Source organism: Phyllopteryx taeniolatus, chromosome 15 (assembly GCF_024500385.1).
Source record: "Phyllopteryx taeniolatus isolate TA_2022b chromosome 15, UOR_Ptae_1.2, whole genome shotgun sequence".
NCBI classification, from domain to species: Eukaryota; Metazoa; Chordata; class Actinopteri; order Syngnathiformes; family Syngnathidae; genus Phyllopteryx; species Phyllopteryx taeniolatus.
Window position 1 is genome coordinate 16,866,659 of NC_084516.1, and position 19,487 is coordinate 16,886,145.

General features: G+C 40.3%; 1 protein-coding gene across 1 annotated transcript; it reads right to left on the reverse strand.

The window, feature by feature from the left end:
• Positions 1-378: 378 nt before the first annotated feature.
• On the reverse strand, positions 379-4,144 carry LOC133465123 (uncharacterized). The gene is made up of 3 exons (XM_061747569.1): positions 3,207-4,144; positions 2,952-3,128; positions 379-567 (listed from the first exon to the last, which is right to left on the reverse strand). Exons 1-3 carry the CDS (start codon positions 3,477-3,479, stop codon positions 379-381), a joined length of 639 nt encoding a protein of 212 aa, XP_061603553.1. The 5' UTR covers positions 3,480-4,144.
• Between the last annotated feature and the right edge of the window lie 15,343 nt (positions 4,145-19,487).

Below are 19,487 nucleotides of genomic sequence, written 5' to 3' on the forward strand. Positions count from 1 at the left end.
GGGATAAGATCCTGCCCCAAGTGGAGGAGTTCAAGTGTCTTGGGGTCTTGTTCACGAGTGAAGGAAGAATGGAATGGGAGATCAACAGGCGGATCGGTGCAGCGTCTGCAGAGAGGTTTGTTGAAAAATCCTTACCCTTATTGAACAATTCTCGCCACAACTTCCGCTGCGTGTTCGTTGCTTTTCCAATGAAAAATAACCACAGAATGAACTCACACTCGTTCCAATTTGATCCGTATTTATGACCGAGAGATCAGTATGATTACAATGTCACACACACACAGACACACGGAATTCCAGGGCCGTTTTTCCCTGTCTGAAAGTCCCATCACTAGTAGACAGGGGAAAAAGAGAACCTCTCCCTCATAGCCCTCATATTTATAGTTCATGCTTAGACACTTCTAGATGTTGCTGGTGTGTCAACGCCCCATCTGGTTCCTGGTTCCAAGAGCGGGTGACGCAGGTTCTTTCGCTGGTGTCCCAAAAACCTGACTTGTTTTTCGGTCCGTCAGCTACCACCCGGGCCACTTTTTGCAACATCTCGAAACATCCTGCACTTCCACCCTTCTGTGACAAACAAGATAAAAATACACTTGCCAGCATATTGCCAAAAAGTCTATGTTTATGGTCAAAATGATATGAGAGTACTTCCCCTTCTTCCACACAATTTTAGCTATTATTTTGCAATGTTAGCTGTTATGGTTATTTGATTAACTAGAATATCCATCCATCCATTTTCTGAGCCGCTTCTCCTCACTAGGGTCGCGGGCGTGCTGGAGCCTGAACTGGTTGCCAGCCAATCGCAGGGCACACATAAACAAACAACCATTCGCACTCACATTCACACCTACGGGGAATTTAGAGTTGTCAATTAACCTACCATGCATGTTTTTGGGATGTGGGAGGAAACCGGAGTGCCCGGAGAACATGCAAACTCCACACAGGCGGGGCCGGGGATTCAAACCCGGTCCTCAGAACTGTGAGGCAGACGCTCTAACCAGTCGTCCACCGTGCCGCCTTAACTAGAATATTGTATAATTATTTCTTTAGCTAGAATATTTGCCTAATTCCTACAGGTTCCACCACCAAGTCTCATTATCCCCTCTCCTACCAGAAGATATACCAAGTACTCTCCTGCCTGTTTCTCTGATCACCTTGGCTGTAGTGGTCCAGTCTTCTGGAAGATCCTCCTATCCACCGAGAGCCATTCTCATCTCTTCCCGAAAAGCCGCACAACAGTCTTCCTTTCTCAACTTCCACCACATGGTTCTCTGCTTTGCCTTTGTGTTCTTAATCCCCCCCAACACCAGAGTGATTTTACACACCACCATCCGATGCTGTCTAGCCACACTCGCCCCTACCACGACCCTCCTTGCACACTGACTAAGGAGTATCTGCAACATTTGCACAATCAAAATTGTCCCAGATTATCGCACTACTAGTCACTTTAAACTGCATACAGTCTTTGAACTCTCGGCGCTCTTTGCACAATGGTCATTCCAACGGACTATTGCTATATTAGTCTTTCAAACTACTCTAATTGCTAGAGGACTCTGCATCTTTTTGCAAAATAATCAAAAAATAATAATAATAATTGTACCAGCATTACCAGATTACTAGCAACCTTTTATTGCTCAGTGACTGTTTTTCTCAATGTCTTTATGTCTCAAAACTGTTCTCTGTCAATTGACTGTCTGTTGTCGTACTAGAACGGCTCCAACTACCGGAGACAAACTCCTTGTGTGTTTTTGGACATACTTGGCAAAATAAAGATATATTTATATATTTATTTTTTCTTCACCTACAGTACTCAAAATGTGGCCACTTGCAGATACAATGGTAGTACACTGGCCATAATATACAAATACACTGTGCGCAACTATAACGTGACGTAATGCATTCAGGGTGCGTGTTACTCTTTGCTGAAATTAACAGGCAGCTACTGTATATATCAATAGTATTGTAATGCACTTAGAAGTGGTCAAAAAGGAAATGAGTCGCCAATGCACTTTCAGTCATTTTATTGAACTCACAGCAACACAAGAACATCACAAATTTACAACTTCCTGTCGGCCACAAACTCATGCCAAAACCGTCTAATCCTAGACTGACTTTATTTTATGCTTACTAGTGTTGTTTCGTTCACGAACGTTTCGTTCAAAGGAGCAAATCTTTTTAGTGAACGTACTGAACTGAAACAGTTTATGAAATGATTTGTTCTTTGAGCTTGGCCGCCACCATGAGTGAGTCAGCAGGAGGCGGAACCTGAACTGCTGCAGCGTTCTGTCCCTCACTTCTGAATCTTTGGTGAATGACCAATGAGCAGCGTCAGGCAGCGCCGCACAGGTAGGGGAAGGACTGTAGTGAATTGAATGTACTGATGTACTGAAAGTGAACTGAATGTGCTGTCTACCACGAGTGATTCGTTCGTTGAACTTCTTCGTTCGTGATCCGCCAAAGACAGACGTACTAGTACGTATGGAGTGAATTGTCCTGCCATGAGTGACTCATGCGGAAGTACTGCAAACTAGTACAATGAGTGATTCACTTATGCAAGGAACAACATTTTTTGCAGTGAACATACTCATGAGTGATTTTAACCGTTTGGCCTCACGGGGATAGCTTTCACTAGCATCCTTTTCTCCAAGCTAACAACTAGTGGTGAGTCAGTCAAGCACATGAAAACAAGCACACATATTTAAAATAAATAAAAATTGATAATAAATGTATATATGTACACATACATATCATGCCCTCGGTGTCTCTAATGTGATGATTAAAGCTTTTTGGTTAATAATAATAATAATAATAATAATAATAATAATAATAATACATTAAACTTATATAGCGCTTCTCAAGAGAGTCAAAGACGCTTTACACAAATCAAATGACAATAACAGTAAGATGGGTGAGCAGGAAGCCCGGGTGCTGGTGCCAGCGTCGCTGTCCACCATGGTGGAATGCAGACAAGTCTCACCGGCAGATGGGATCCAGTGTGGATGTAGAGGGGACGCGGAACCAGTCTCCCTGTCCCTGCAGCTGAAAGAAACCCCCACAGCATGATGCTGCCAACACCAGGCTTTACTGTTGGGACTGTATTGGACAGGTGATGAGCAGTGCCTGGTTTTCTAAAACACATGCCACTTAGAATTAAGGCCAAAAACTTCTATCTTGGTCTTATCAGACCAGAGAATCTTATTTCTCACCATCTTGGAGTCCTTCAGGTGTTTTTTAGCCAACTCCATGCGGGCTTTCATGCGTCTTGCACTGAGGAGAGGCTTACATCGGGCCACTCTGCCATAAAGGCCTGACTGGTGGAGGGCTGGAGTGATGGATGACTTTCTAGAACGTTCTCCCATCTCCTGACTGCATCTCTGGAGCTCAGCCACAGTAATCTTCTTTACCTCTCTCACCAAGGCTCTTTTCCCCCGATTGCTCAGTTTGGCTGGACAGCCAGCTCTAGGAAGGGTTCTGGTCATCCCAAAGGTCTTCCATTTAAGGATTATGGAGGCCACTGTGCTCTTGGGAACCTTAAGTGCAGCAGATTTTTTCTTTGTAACCTTGGCCAGATCTGTACCTTGCCACAATTCTGTATCTGAGCTCTTCAGGCAGTTCCTTTGACCACATGATTCTCATTTGCTCTGACATGCACTGTGACCTGTAATGTCTTCTATAGACAGGTGTGTGGCATTCCTAATCAAGTCCAATCAGTATAATCCAACACACCTGGACTCCAATGAAGGTGTAGAACCATGTCAAGGATGATCAGAAGTGGACAGGCACCCAAGTTAAATATATGAGTGTCACAGCAAAGGGTCTGAATACTTATGGCTGTGTGATATTTCAGTTTTTCTTTTTTTTAATAAATCTGCAAAAATTTCAACAATTCTGTTTTTTTCTGTCAATATGGGGTGCTGTATTTACATTGATGAGGAAAAAAAATATCTTAAATTATTCTAGCAAATGGCTGCAATATAACAAAGAGTGAAAATTTTAAGGGGTCTGAATACTTTCCGTACCCACTGTGTATATATATATATATATACATATCCATCCATCCATTTTCAACACCGCTTATCCTAGTTAAGGTCGCGGGGCGCTGGAGGCTAACCCAGCTGACTTCGGGCGAAAGGCAGACTACACCCTGAACTGGTCACCAGTCAGTCACAGGGCACATATAGACACGGACAACCATTCGCACTCACATTCACACCGTCACTGAGTGGGAACTGATCCCACGCTGCCCGCATCAAAGTCAGGCGAGTGCACCACTACACCACCATCAGTGAATATATGTATATATGTATATATATATATATGTATATATATATATATATATATATATATATATATATATATATATATATATATATATATATATATATATATATATATATATATATATATATATGTGTGTGTGTGTGTTTTGTTAGAAAAACATAAAATTAGTCACTTTTTTGTTTTTTGCTTTACTATTCCCGATGAAATTAGAAAGAACGGATGATAAACGGATTGAAACATAGCCTTGTGAATTGTGTATTCGCTCATTAGTTGTTTAAAGCATATTTTTAGGAGGTCAAGCCCTATGTCTCAAACCCTCAGTCTGGCTGATTCTACTCATAATTATATCTTATTATCCAAAGCTGACCATGAGTATTCACACACCAAGGCTATTTGATTCTGGATCTCCCCCAATAGACAATGTGGTTAATCAACTGTACTAAGAGTGCGGAGGCTAAATATTGTTGGGATACTGATGTTTTAATCATAGCCAAAATTGGGAGGCATTTGGAGTGATGCCAGACATATAAGCATGCATCCTAAAAAAACTGTGCTAAATTTGCCAACTCATTAGTCTAATTTGATCGTTTTTATTATTTTTTATTTTTTTGTAACTTGGCTGCATGCAAATTGGGGAGCTTTAACATTCACTTTGGGTTCCTCACTTTAGCATTAACATATTGTCAGATTAGTGCCCTGTCGAGAAGGCTAATTGTTGGAAATGTTCATTCTGGCTGAAACATCAACTAACATCACTTTCTTGTAACATTAATACAGTACAGTATATGCAGCATTTTTCCTCAAATAGTACCTCGGATTTAAGATTGATGGTGTCGATTGCATTATGTATATGTGTGATCAAAGTCGAGTCAAAGTCAATTAGTTGGTGACGTCACTGATATTTTTAATTAATAGGTGGGGATATGTTCCAGGCGGCACGGTGGCCGACTGGTTAGAGCGTCAGCCTCACAGTTCTGAGGACCCAGGTTCTATCCCCGGCCCCGCCTGTGTGGAGTTTGCATGTTCTCCCCGTGCCTGCGTGGGTTTTCTCCGGGTACTCCGGTTTCCTCCCACATCCCAAAAACATGCATGAATTGGAGACTCTAAATTGCCCGTAGGCATGACTGTGAGTGCGAATGGTTGTTTGTTCCTATGTGCCCTGCGATTGGCTGGCAACCAGTTCAGGGTGTTCCCCGCCTCCTGCCCGATGACAGCTGGGATAGGCTCCAGCACGCCCGCGACCCTAGTGAGGAGAAGCGGCTCAGAAAATGGATGGATGGATGGATATGTTCCACAAGAAAAAAAACTGTATTTTATTGGGTTTTCACTGTAGTATTGGCAGTGAAAGCCAAAAGAATTGGAATATGAAGGCATCATACAATTCAGACCCATCCACTTGTAAAGATGATGAGGGTGAAACGTTGCGGTTCAGATCCATGAGCCTGTCAGACGTGAATCAATGATGGTGGTGCTTGAGCGAGTGCGTGCACTCCCTAGGTTGCTTTTCCTTGCTGTCAGAGCCTCGTTCGCAAGCAACAGCCGTTCTTTCTTTCACATCCGCCCACACTCTCCATCCACACACCAACTGTGCCCTCTATCTCTTACTCTCTCTCCAGGCTAAAAAGTTTTGCCAGCCGTCCCTGCAGCATGCTAAAGTCATCGCACCTTTTGACAGAGATGGAGAGGATTGTTTTCCGACACTGTTCTGGATTCACGCTAAGAGAGGCGTGGGGGGCATGCGGATCGATACCCATCACAAGTGCTGCGGCCGAAATTCTTGTACATTGTCAGCGCTTGTATACAGGAGAGTCTGGAGGAGTTACAAATATTTTATGGTCATTCATGCATTTGCTACCTCCGCTAAAGGCAAGGTTTTTTTTTGTTTTTTTTTGTTCCAAAGTTGGCACAGTACTGTATGGAATCTACATCGGGACAACCATGACTTCACATTACAGTAAGTTGTGGAGTGTTGGTACTAGGGGCTGAACTGTCTAGCTCAGTGGTCAGTGGTATTGCGTTTTCGCGTGTCAGATGTGTTCTATTTTGAAAAATGACCGACACATCAAGACTGCACAGAACGCTGCAGCAGTTCAGTTTCTACTCCCAGCCGACTGGCTCATGGTGGCGGTCAAGGTCAAAGAACGAATCTTTTCATAAACTGATTCAATTCATTACGTTCACTGAAAACAAAACAACACCAGACTCCACGTCGGTCACGTGATACGTTACTAAAAATAAGACCGCAAACTAGCAAAAACGATTAAAAAACAAACGTCTTTGGAGAACTTTTTTTCAAAAGGAAAACGGCCACCTGAGGAGCCAGAAGAAGAGCCCACGACCTCAAAGAAAAAGAAAGCTTTTTTTTTTTTTACCCATTATGCATTATGATAAGTTTTATTTTTCATGCATTATTCGTTTAAGCCAGATGTGCTCATTTATTTTTGCTATATATATATGCCACACCTTGACAGCTGGTCCGTGAAAAAAAATGCCTTCTCTAAACCGCTCCGTGGTGCAAAAAAGGTTGGGGACCACTGGACTTGATGACTAGTCAATGCATCGACTTTACCACCCCGCAATGACGATTATAGTTTTAAGGTCGATTCATTTCCAATCATTAACAACACGGACACCTCGCTGAAAGGAACAGGTGGTGGTTCATGCATCAAACTAGCAGCGGTGCCTCATTGCGTGTCGAAATATTCTACTAAAAATAAGATCCGTAACACGGTCGCTTGCAAAATTTGAAAGTCTATCCTCAAATATAATCTGAAAAGGCACCAGCTAACGCTAACAGACAAACAGCATTAAATCCTAACATTAGCCATAAACTGATTCCTCAAACGTCCTTCTGTAACAGTGAAAAGGCAGACATATACTGACGCATCTGCTTGGACGATGAAATGAAGACAAGACGTGGTCAATCAATAATCTCTTTATTGTCAAAAAATAATGTCGGAAAAGCAAAAATCAAACTTGCATTTCTCTCAACCGTCAGCCTTCATCCCACAGAAAGCAAGACACACGAAAACCTCTTCTTCCACTGGCCCCACCCCACAACTCACTCGTCCAATCACAAATCACAGAAATCTTCATGGTCTCAGACAGCTGGATCTTATAAAACTATTGCAACAATCCTTTTAACACAACTGCGCGTTTGCTAAAATACATTATTGCAAAGCATTCCCTCCTCCTACAATATTTTTAAATCTATTGTATACTGTCATTGTATAATGTAGCAAGTAGCAACGCTGCAGTTGTTTCATGGGATTTTGTTGTTGTTGGAATTTTACAATTTCTGACTGTCTGCGAGGCAATGAAGGTGTCCGAACATGATTGGATGAGTAAGTGTCTGAATGTGATTGAATGGTTCTGTGCAACCCACGACGTCTGGGACAGTGAGTGAGCTAGGTTATAGGAGGCATGTGCAAAAATAAAAATAACAAACAAACAAAAAATATATAGCAATAATTAGTCAAAGTCAACTTGACTATTATTACCTTAGTGTGGATTACAAAAATCCTTCAGAACCCTCCTTGAGCCGTGTCAAAATGTGGATGAAGCAATAAGTTGTAGACCCACCATCAAGCATACCTTAAAGTCAACTGCGACTTCACATTACATTGTCCAGGCTCGCTACATGGGCTATAAACACCTAATATCAGTTCCAGCTATTTTACATTTGTGGTACTTTATCAACCCGTGCTGCCAAATGAGCCGCATTCATTCCAGCTAATTAGTAATAGTCATTTAGTATGTTTTACCGCTGTTTGCTTTCAAATGGAACCATTAACACCCCCTTTCCAAGAATGCAAATGGTACAGCCTCAATTACATTCTAAACACAGTATCCAGCACACGATATCAAACTCAACTTTGCATAACATTGTGAAACTACTTTCTCACCCACAGCTCAAAGTTGGTGCGGTCCCGTATAGAACCGACAGTGAGCACGCATTAAAATCAACCATGACTTCACATATTCCGCACAACACCTATTCCAAGTATTCGTTTGTGGAATGGTGGGAATAGTGTTGGCATTTCCATAACACCGTTTGAGACTTGGCAGAGCACCTTCGCATCACGTTCGTTAATAAATACACTATCACTTATACATGTAACAATTTGAATAAAATGATTACTTTGTGTGACCATCCTTCCACCTCGGCTCTCTGCTCAATGGCCTTCTAGTTACACATAGAAATGAAGGCTATATGAGGGCAATCCTTCTTTTGTTACAATTATCTTCCAGTCGTTTCATTCTGATGACACAGCCTCAACCTAATATGCATTTCCAATTGAAACGAGTCCACTGAGTGATTGAGCCAATCACCGCCATGACTCCCAACCATCTGTCTCACAGTGTGACGTCAAGCGCAAATTTTGCTTGAACAAAAGAGAAAGTCATTGCAATCTGCGCCATCTGCTTCATCCTGCTACCTGTTCCTTGCATTTTAACTGGTTGTTGCACGATTGCTTTGCTATTATTATTGGTTTAAGGTAAAGACTCAGCTTTTTGGTGTCAGCAAGAAGTATGTAATAACTCCCCTTCATTATCAGTCCACACATATGATTCCCCTCAATGTCGAATTTCTGTTGTCTTTGTGCCTTTTTCTGAAATTACTTTCTTCAGGCTCTTGATTGACTGAAATGGCCCTATTGTTTTGGGCCACGTTGTTTTTGCGAATACGCTAATCACTGTAAAAATGAATTTTTATTATTATTTTTTTCAATCTTTATCTTCAGACATGGGATTAGTGGAATTTTTTTAGGTTGATACATTACTTTTGGAGTTAAATTCAAATTGGTTCACCTCAATTACTCTTTTCGACTGAGTATTCTAGATACCATAAAGCAGCTAGAAAAACTGCAGAAAAGTGCTTAATTTTCGGTTGCACATGATTAAAGTGTGGTAACCTGATGTATTTTCCCCTCTTTTCCTTGAAAATAATCAAATGATATATGTTAGTATAACACATTTTAATCATGTGCAACCGAGGTACATATTCAAATTAAGTTTATTCAAAGGACATTTTTTCTGTGTACTGAAAGTACAAGAGGAGATACAACACTCCTCCAACAAGTGCCACAGGGAAACACACAAGGACTGCAAGTACAGGTACAATACAATACCCCTCACAAAAGTGCCGCACACTAAAGATAGAACCACACATTTACTCCAAGCATACAGTAGCCACAACAATCTACACAATTGTCACATGCTGCAGAACCACAGAAATATTATCGATATTGCCTCAACCCTCCTCACACAAACATCACAGAGCCCAGTAATGGCTACAGCCTATTAAAAAAAAAAAAAAAAAAGATAAGCACTATTTATAATATAGTATAGTTTTCTCTTTTACCTTGGCTACTACAGTACAATGTTGTGGCAGATGCTTTAAACATGGAGGGCATATGCTCCATGATTAAGGTTGCCAACATATGGAGGCTACCGTTACAATATTTGATGGGTTTAATTTATTGTTATAATTTTACAGCTGGTCAAGGACTGTAGAGACAGGAAGTATGACAGATGTCAATCATTTGCTCACGCAAAACCACCACAGACGGGGCCTGATGGGGACACACTGCAGCCTCTTGCACAGGAGACTATTATACATTGTAGTTTCTTGGCCAGATTATTTAACTCCCATTAGCAACAAAAGTTAAGGAGAAGGAAATGGACAACTCTCGAGACAAATAAACGGTAAGGATATACTTTATAACACTAGTGTCCTATACGCAGCCGGCTGCATGGCTGGACTCGAAAAACCATGGCACACGTCAAGTTACTGTTCTCACCAGGTCGTCAGGTAAGTTGATCACCGCTCATATTTTTAATTGATTGTACATTCCAAAAAATACAAAATCAAACCTGTAACATTTCGTGTTTGGCAATACTTCATCATAATTAAGCCATGCTAGCAATGTAGCTGCCGTGTACAAGAACATAGTGAGCTTCCTTTGGCAGAGACCTGAGGGAGCGGGGGCAGGTATTGAAGTGAGGCTACGTTCAAATCTTGCTAGTAGTTTGAAAACTGCATACTCTTCCTTTAAATGTTGTGTCAGTTCTCTTATTTTCTCCCCAGTTTTTTATTCCGGACACAGAGAGACTTGTCTGACTGCCAACAAACTAGTTTTCATTCCATTTGTACAACATTCTCAGCCATTCAAAGACAAGATAGCCATGCCCAAGTCCAATTATGTCTTTAATTTGAAACTACTATCGTTTGGACTGACATTTTGTCCCTCACTTACATGCAACTCTAATGAAAAGATACGCTAAAATTAATTGGCTAATGGAGTTGATGGAGAGGGGAAAGGCGATAATTGCATTGGAAATGGAGCTTCCTCCCACCATTCGCCGTGCCTAAGATGTTCACAACAGCATCAGCGTTTTCGCCAAGGGAAGAAAAAGCAAGGATTGCGAGGTGGCTGACTTTGTGAAAACAGCAAGCAAGGCGACATCACTGACAATCACAACTCGCAAAGTAACTCACTATAAGACATTAGGTACACATTTTCTATGGAAAAATGCTTGACATAATTTAGTATATATTAAGTATTGGACAAGGAATGGTAAACAGCAATGACAGAACACAGTATAGTTTTATAACAATTCTACTGTTTTTGTTAGTATCTGCTTTATCTGCTTTTTAATGCCTTGAATAAACAAATACTAGGCAGCAACACGTTTTCCCAAGAATTTACAAGGGAATGGTAATAAAGGGTAACCACTACTGGAAAAACAGAGCGACAGGATTTTCAAGCCATCATGAGCGTCACTGTGCCTGTGAAACACACCACAGCAAATCACTGCCCAAAAAAAGATACATGATGTTTTCATACAGTAAAACACAATATTTTGCTATTCAAACGCTGTATTTTGACATTTAAAAGCAGAAATGGGAAAGCACATTGTTTTTTGTTTTTTTGTTTTTGTTTTCTTAAATAAGCAAAGAATTAAGGTAAAATATTTGTTACTTTCCAACTAATGATATGGAACTTTTGTATTGAATTGTTCAAAACTTACACAATTCAAATGCTAAAGCAGTCAAATGACCAACATGGTTGTAAATTTGTCAATATTGTTAAAAATATTATGCAGGGTGTATAGGCTCTATTACTTTATATCTGAAAGACATTTTGAACTCTGCTTGAATAGACACATTGCCTAATTTTATTCACAGTGCATCTTCCATTTATACACACACCAAAAAAATAAATAATTGCAGCAAATGACTTAATTATCTAAACATAGGCAGAGAAAATAAACATCAGCATGGTCTTATTGCCATTCAGCAAGAAGAGCAAACGTGACTATATGTAAAGTAGTATGCTTCGGCCGCACCATTCAAAAAAGTTTGTTTATCACGATGGGTTGGAAACTAGTTATTTTGCCAGGAGTTGCACTGTATTATCGGTGGGCATTGTTAATGTTAACGTCAGCTAATCAATGGACAGCAGCGTTTAGTTCCACTCCTACAAAAGCATTTGTACAAATAAAGGCCTCATTTCATGAAGGTAGCCTTGGTTCAAATGAACGCCTGGGACTCTATAGCCCACTATTTGAGGTAATATAATACTTTCTGTCAAAAATCCACAGCAAAGCCAATCTATCAATCTATCTAATTTGAATCTAACAACTGTAGCAGGGAAAACTACTTACCCTTGCCATTTGTCCGTGTGTAAGACAATCTATGCACACTAAACTACTTCACTGTAACATAACTGTAAGTCAAATGAACTTCATGTGAACAATCTTGAATTTGCTACAAAAACAGATGTGCCCTACAAGGCAGACTTGCACAAATCCTTTAGAGAAAATGTGCTTCGTGAGCTATTGTGAACATCATGGGTGAGCTCATACTGGGCGACTCTTCCCCCCCCCCCCCCCCCCCCCCCCCCCACCACCGGACCCCTAAACCCAACAAAGGCAACCTGCTGCAACCCAAATCTCTGCATTTGGTCTCTTTGCTTTTCGAAGCACAACACTGTTTGGACACAATCCCCCAGGGAGCTATTGATCTGTACTGTACTTTATCAATCTTCACAACTGTGACCAAGTTTGACGACGAGGACTACCATTGAGATTCATGGAAAATGGACCACTTGTGTTTCCCAGACAACTCAAATCCATTTGTTGCCTTAGATAAGTTGGTACATGAAAAAGAAATATAAAATGTATTCAGTAACCTCCTCATACACTCTGATTTATGAATCCCACCCTACAGCAAACTAAAATAAATATATATATATATTTTTAACTACAGAAGGCATGGTCTGCAAATAATTTAAATATTGTAGTGTGCAATGGCATTTAAAAGATGCAAAAAGTTTCATTTCAGGCTCAAAGATGACATCATAAAACCTACTGTCTTTTCCATATATTTTATGTTCATTGAAACACACGGTGACAATTTCCCTCTACCATAAGGAAGAAACAAATGTGGAGATCTAGAAATTGCAATTCACAGCAATCAATGGCTTGTTTACTCAAATGCCTTTTTTTTTTTTTTTTCAACGACTGCATTTTTAGTCAAAAAAATAAACATTTATATATACAAGTTTATATAATATTTTAGGGTGTGCATATAAGTGTGAATGGTTGTTTGTTCATATGTGCCCTGCGATTGGCTGGTTCAGGGTGTACCCACCTCTCGCCCGAAGATAGCTGGGATAGGCTCCAGCAAAATGGATGGATGGATATTATTTTACGTATGAAAATAGTTTACATGTACAGAATTATATACAAATATTAAATTGTCTTTAATCATACTTTTTAGTTCATGTTATGCCTGAAATTATGATGAATATAGTTATGCAGCATCACAAATATATATATATATAGTGTAATACAATGTGGATTATAACAAATAGGCAGCTATTTGAGGAAATATGTTGATTGAGGAAAATTAGGTTGTACTCTTACCCGTAAAAAGAAAAAAAAAGACTCACCAATCTGTACCAATATTTTTGCCTGTGCCATCTAATGTGGAAGGAGCATGGCGTCAAAGTGATGATCATATGAATAATTCACCATAAAAAACAGGGCCCGTTAAACACATCTTGCAGGTCTGATTTTAAAAATTTTACTTTTATAATTATCGATTACTTGGGCTTTTCCTCTTATGTCATGTTGCTGTCATGCACCTGTCTTATAAAAAACCTCTTTGCCCAATGTTGGAAAAAAGCTAACGCTTAACTCCAATTTTCTCCGACACTCCACCCTTGGATTGTCTATGAACCCATCGTACTTATTTATCAGTGACCCTCACCCAACGGAGAAAACTATAACAATTGAATTGTGTCATTATCACAGCACATGAAAATGTATTATACTCACGCGTATCAGCGGGTTTTAAAGAGCAATATCCTATTGTTTTGTCAGCTCTCTGAGGGACCATTCATGTGCAAATCAGTCCTCCCTATTCTTGGAATGGTGCAGAAGAACCTTAGTTTCTTAGACAAATAGATAAAGACAGCTTGCACGAGTATCTTCCACCAGGGAGTTGAACATACAATGGTCCAGTATTCCGTTTGTCGTCTTCTTTTCAAAGAAATTGTCCGGGGAGAACAAACTTCAATAGCAACTAACGCCTCTCTCAACCTTTCTCTCTTGACTCTTTGATTGTTAGCTACGTATTTCTGCTATGTACGAGCTATTGTCAAGGGTGTGTGAGGGCTTTTATTCATGTTGTCCTCGCTTGCATCGGCCGAGGGCTGTCATGGCTGTACCTCCCTTGTTTTTGCCTTGAAAAAAATATTGTTTCATTATTGTCTCTTACAGTCTGCAAATGAAATTGTGTGTGGGCTTATCCACAGTTCATGTGACAAATATTGGTAATTATTTGCAACCCATAGAGCGATGGCAACAAATATGTTCTTTTAATTTATTGATTTGAAATGGAACACTAATTCTTGACGGAGACATCATACAATTTATAAACTGTTTGACGATTTCTTAATAACATGTCTGTCATTAAAATATGACGAGTGAATGGTTTCTTGCGGAAGCAGTACAAAAAAGAGCAACCTCCCATAGCAACAGTAAAAGCATGGATTGTATTTTCACTCATGGAGGCAGCTCTACATCATCAACCCACCAAATTACACCGGCAATGACACAATTAGTTAACGTTAATCTGTGCATCCATTCATTTTCGATACCACCTAACAAAAATTAGTGCAGCTGTGCTTACCTATTGGCTTTGATGTGTAGTGTTTCTCCCCTCATCGTCCAGAATGAATAGCACTTGTGCAAAACCCCCACTTACTAACCAAACCATATGTATACATAACAGTTGGTCGGAAGTGCAGAACAGCTCACTTTATTTTTCTTTTCGCGTGCACAACCTCGGTTCATTTTTGTTGTACTGTAGAGACGTAGCTCCAACAAGCCTGCCAGTAGGGGACGTCTTTAGAGATTTCTCTGACACCCAAGGTGGACCAGCCATTTGTTGGGGGTGGGGCCCACCAGGCTGGTTGGCTTACCACCAGCCAGGCACGCTTATCACTAGTAAGTGGTAATTTTAAATGGTGAAATGGTCCTAAGTGCACCCTCCAGTGGACAAAATATGCAAGAGCACTTAGTTTTCTATCCCCACAGCCAGATTGGACTCCCTGATGGGCTGGTTCTGGCCTGCGGGCCATATATTTGACACCCTTACTATTGTTACACAAAAACTTAGGAACTCATTCCAGTACATATGGTGACGGTTGTGCGGAACCAGTGCCCGCAGGAAGCTCTGCCCATCCACAAAACAGCAACTGGAAAAAAAAACAAAAAATCTACAACCGCAGCAACCAGACAGGCTTATAGGATCATGACATGGTTAATGTCAGCTTAACATTACACCGTCAAAACAGCACGTCTGTACCATTAATGCGAGCAACAGAAAAGTCAATTAATTAGCCAGTCTTTCAATGATCATGTTAACTACAGTAGGCCTATGTCTGAATTTCCACCACGTCCATTTTTGAATCAGTTCATCTGTTGAAATCTAAATTAGACCTGACGTTCCGTCTGCCTTGGAAGCAATTCATGATCTTCTTTTTAATTGACACTATACACATTCAAACTGCGATGGTGGAGAAGGCTAAAATCACTATTCAATTCATTCAACCTGTTTTTGCAATTGCTCTGCCTAGTCAAATAACATGGAAGGGCTTCTTTACTAGCGGTTCTATCGGACAAGCTCCATTTTTTTTCATCCAGAAGAAACAGCTTTACAAGCCACTAAAAAGTAGACTTTACACCGATTTTATCGGGCTGATCGGTATCGGCTGATATTTACCATTTTATGCTGATCGGCTTTAATGTCATAATTCGCCGATCCGATCAATGACGTCATTGATCGGCTCCGCTAAAGAGATTTACTCCGGGTCGCCATCGTGCACAGTATATTTGAATCCAAAAGCTAGTTTATTTTTAGCCTTGTCGCACGTCCTTTGACGCAGTATTGGAAATATCTGACGGCCAATAAAGTTATTCAAAAAAAAGAAAAAAAAAAAAAAGAAAAACATGTCGCCGGTGTGGAACAGACAACACGTCTGAGACAGACAACACGTAATGCCGGATCAGACTACAAGACAAATTTGCTCTTTCACGATTGCACTATGTCAGGCTACTGCAAAAAATCTTGTATTCCGATACCACCGCATCCCGTTTTTTACAATCATTGGGCTTTATCTTGTCAACTCAAATGCGACAGGATACACTTGTTACCGTGGCGACGACAACAAGTTGGTTTGACCTGACTGATTAGAATACACAATCTGACTAGAGCAGTGATTTCCAACCTTTATGGAGTCAAGGAACATATTTTACAATTGAAAAATCTCACGGGACACCAACAAACAAAAATGTGGGAAAATTAATTACTGTATGTACTTCCTGCCATCTAATAGAAGACCATTTATCATTTGTTCTGTCTGTCACTATGCCTCACTGGCATAAATAGATGAACAAAGATACATTATTTATTGTAAATATATTTTTTGGAGCAATTAAGTACACAAGTATATACTGTAAATGAACAGGTCATTTAAAAAGACACATTCCTCCATCTTGAAAAATACAATAACCGATCACCGATCCGATATCGGTTTTTTTTTCAACTCGCTGATCGGTGATCTGCCCCAAAAATCCCGATTGTGTAAAGCCTACTAAAAAGTCAAGTTTTCATGTATCCCCTTTAAGGGTTAATATGTGTTTGTTTGTTTCAATACATCTATGCATAAAAATAAAACACGTTGCTAGGTTCCAGATTTATTTAGTGTTTAGTGTACAGAGGAAACAGTAAAAAGGGCGCCCTGCACTTTTCACGTGCCTGCACCTGAACAGCTGTGTCGATACATTTGCTCTGACATTTAGGATCACCTCTTTGTTATTATTGTAATGATTGAACAATTTCAACATAATATCCAATTTGGCAGGCTCAAATGAAGCTGCCTCAAGTCATTTGGCTCTGGCCAGAGACTCATCTCCTCCTGTTTTGTTGTATTTTTACTCTTTTGTTCAGCGACCTTCCTCTCTGCAAACATGCTCCACTGGAGTCTGGTTACGGCGGAACAACGTTGCCCTCTGTTGGTGACTAATAAGAATAGAGTTAAAAACTTGTCGCAGCATGGCCATAAGAGGTGCCTGCTGAGTCTCATTCTGGAAAACAACTCTCGTCTGCATTTGAAGAGGGTTTGTGCAGTCGGGGTGAACTCAGCCAAGCAGAATATTGCTTTGCTTTGCTGAGGCTGTCAGCGGGTGACAGCTGACCCAGCAGATCACAGCCGAATGATGGAACGGGAGGCGATATGAGTAGGGGATGGGGTCATCTGGAGGTAGACTTTCTAATACTAGGAGGGTGTCACTGAGACCAATCAATGATGTGGAACGACGAACCCCCACATCCCACCCACACCCCACCTCCACTGCAGTAGCATGCAGGTACAAAGATAGATAGATAGATAGATAGATAGATAGATAGATAGATAGATAGATAGATAGATAGATAGATAGATAGATAGATAGATAGATAGATAGATAGATAGATAGATAGATAGATAGATAGATAGATAGATAGATAGATAGATAGATAGATAGATAGATAGATAGATAGATAGACTCTTCACCCACAAGGGAAATATGCAACAAGGAAAATTCACCCAAAGATTCACTCGTCGAAAAATACAAGCTAAATCCACACGCTGATTGTTTTTGTTTTGCAGCTTAAAAGCACACATGGCACACACAAGCTCACACGCAGTCATGCTGAGACCACCATTCATGGCGGGGTACACCCTGAACTGGTCGCCAGTCAATTGCAGGGCACATATAAAAGAACAACCATTCACACTCATATGCACACCCTAAAATATTATATAAACTTGTATATATAAATGTTTATTTTTTTGACTAAAAATGCAGGCGAAGCCGGATTTGAAGCCAGGTCCTCAGAACTGTGAGGCAGATGTGCTAACCAGTCAACCACCATGCCGCGCTATGTATGTACGGTGTGTGCTTGCGTGTGTGTGTGTGTGTGTGTGTGTATATATACTGTACACGTGAAAAAGAAATAATTAAATGTATGCAACTGTACAAAAACATTAAAAATGTGTAATCATTTAGTTTGCAAGAGTTAGTCATTAATTCCTTTTCAATCCATTCAAACATTGTGCAAAGATCCAACATTAAGTCTAAATGCAGAGAGCACACACACACTTTGCGCTGTTTGCGTGTAACAAAGTAGAAAATTAAAAAGCGTCTGTGTTGTGCACTTCCAGCAGCCCCTACGACATGCATGATTCAAATGAAAAGTCTGCCGTCTCGCCCTGCACGCGCCTGATAACGAGCCACTCATTTGCATTATGTGTACTGGGGCATATAAAGCAATGAGGGTCCAGGGTCTCCATGCACAGGCTTTGGGAAGCACAGAAATACAGTATATTATTCCCATTAAAACATTGCTGTTTTAAAGTCACAATCATTTTGGGGCGATGGTAATATTTTGGTCATTGGAAAACTGCTCCCAATTTATTTACAGTGTGTACATACAGTACCTCATCTAGTTAGCCGTGTGAGCTATTTGACGTTCACTGTAATTACGGCTTCACTACTGAAATAGCATAGCAACAACTCGCAAATAACAACCGACTAGAGCATGTTGTGCCTTTCGTGAATTTGTAAGAAAAGAAATTCATGGTGAACCGAGGACCTCCTGAACACGCTTTGGCAGTTTGTGCTTATAGAATAGTTGCATACTTAAATACAGCGGTTGAAATATTTAACACATCAACATTTTTCTTATTAAATATATTTCCAAAGGTGCTATTGACATGAACATTTTACCAGATGTTGGGAACAATCCAAGTAATCCATACATACAAAGAAAGTAGAACAAATAAAATCAGAAATTAAGTTGTGTGTAATAATGTGAAATGACACGGAAACACTATTGAACATGCCAACTGGTATTTATTTAATATTTTGTACAAAGGCCTTTGTTTGCAATGACAGGTTCAAGACACCTCCTGTATGGAGAAACTAGTCGTGTCCATTGCGCTGGTGTGATTTTGGCCCATTCCACCACACAAGCAGTCATCACATCTTAAATGTTCCGTGGGGTTCTTTTATGGACCTTGCGTTTCAGTTCTTTCCATAGATTTTCAATTGGATTCAAGTAAGGTGATTGGCTCGGCCATTCTAGCAGCTTTATTATTTTTTTTTGGAACCAATTGTGAGTTTCCTTGGCAGTATGTTTTGGATCATTATCCTGCTGAAATGTCCACCCCCGTTTCATTTTCATCATCCTCGTAGACGGTAGCAGATTTTTGTCAAAAATGTCTCGGTACATTTGCCCATTGATCCTTCCTTCAATAATGTGAAGTTTACCAGTAGCATTTGCTGAAAAGCAGCCCCACACCATCATGTTCCCACCTCCAACTTCACTGTCGATATGGTGTTTTTACGGTGATGTGGAGTACCATTTATCCTCCAAACGTGGTGTGAATTATGGCATCCAAAGAGTTCAATTTTTCTCTCATCAGACCAGACTATATTCTCCCAGTATTTAACTGGCTTGTCAAAATGTTGTTCAGCAAATTTTAAACGAGCTTTGACATGCTTTTTTTTCCAGCAATGGGGTCTTGCGTGGTGACCGTGCATACAGGCCATGGTGGCGGAGTGCATTACTCACTGTTTTCCTTGTG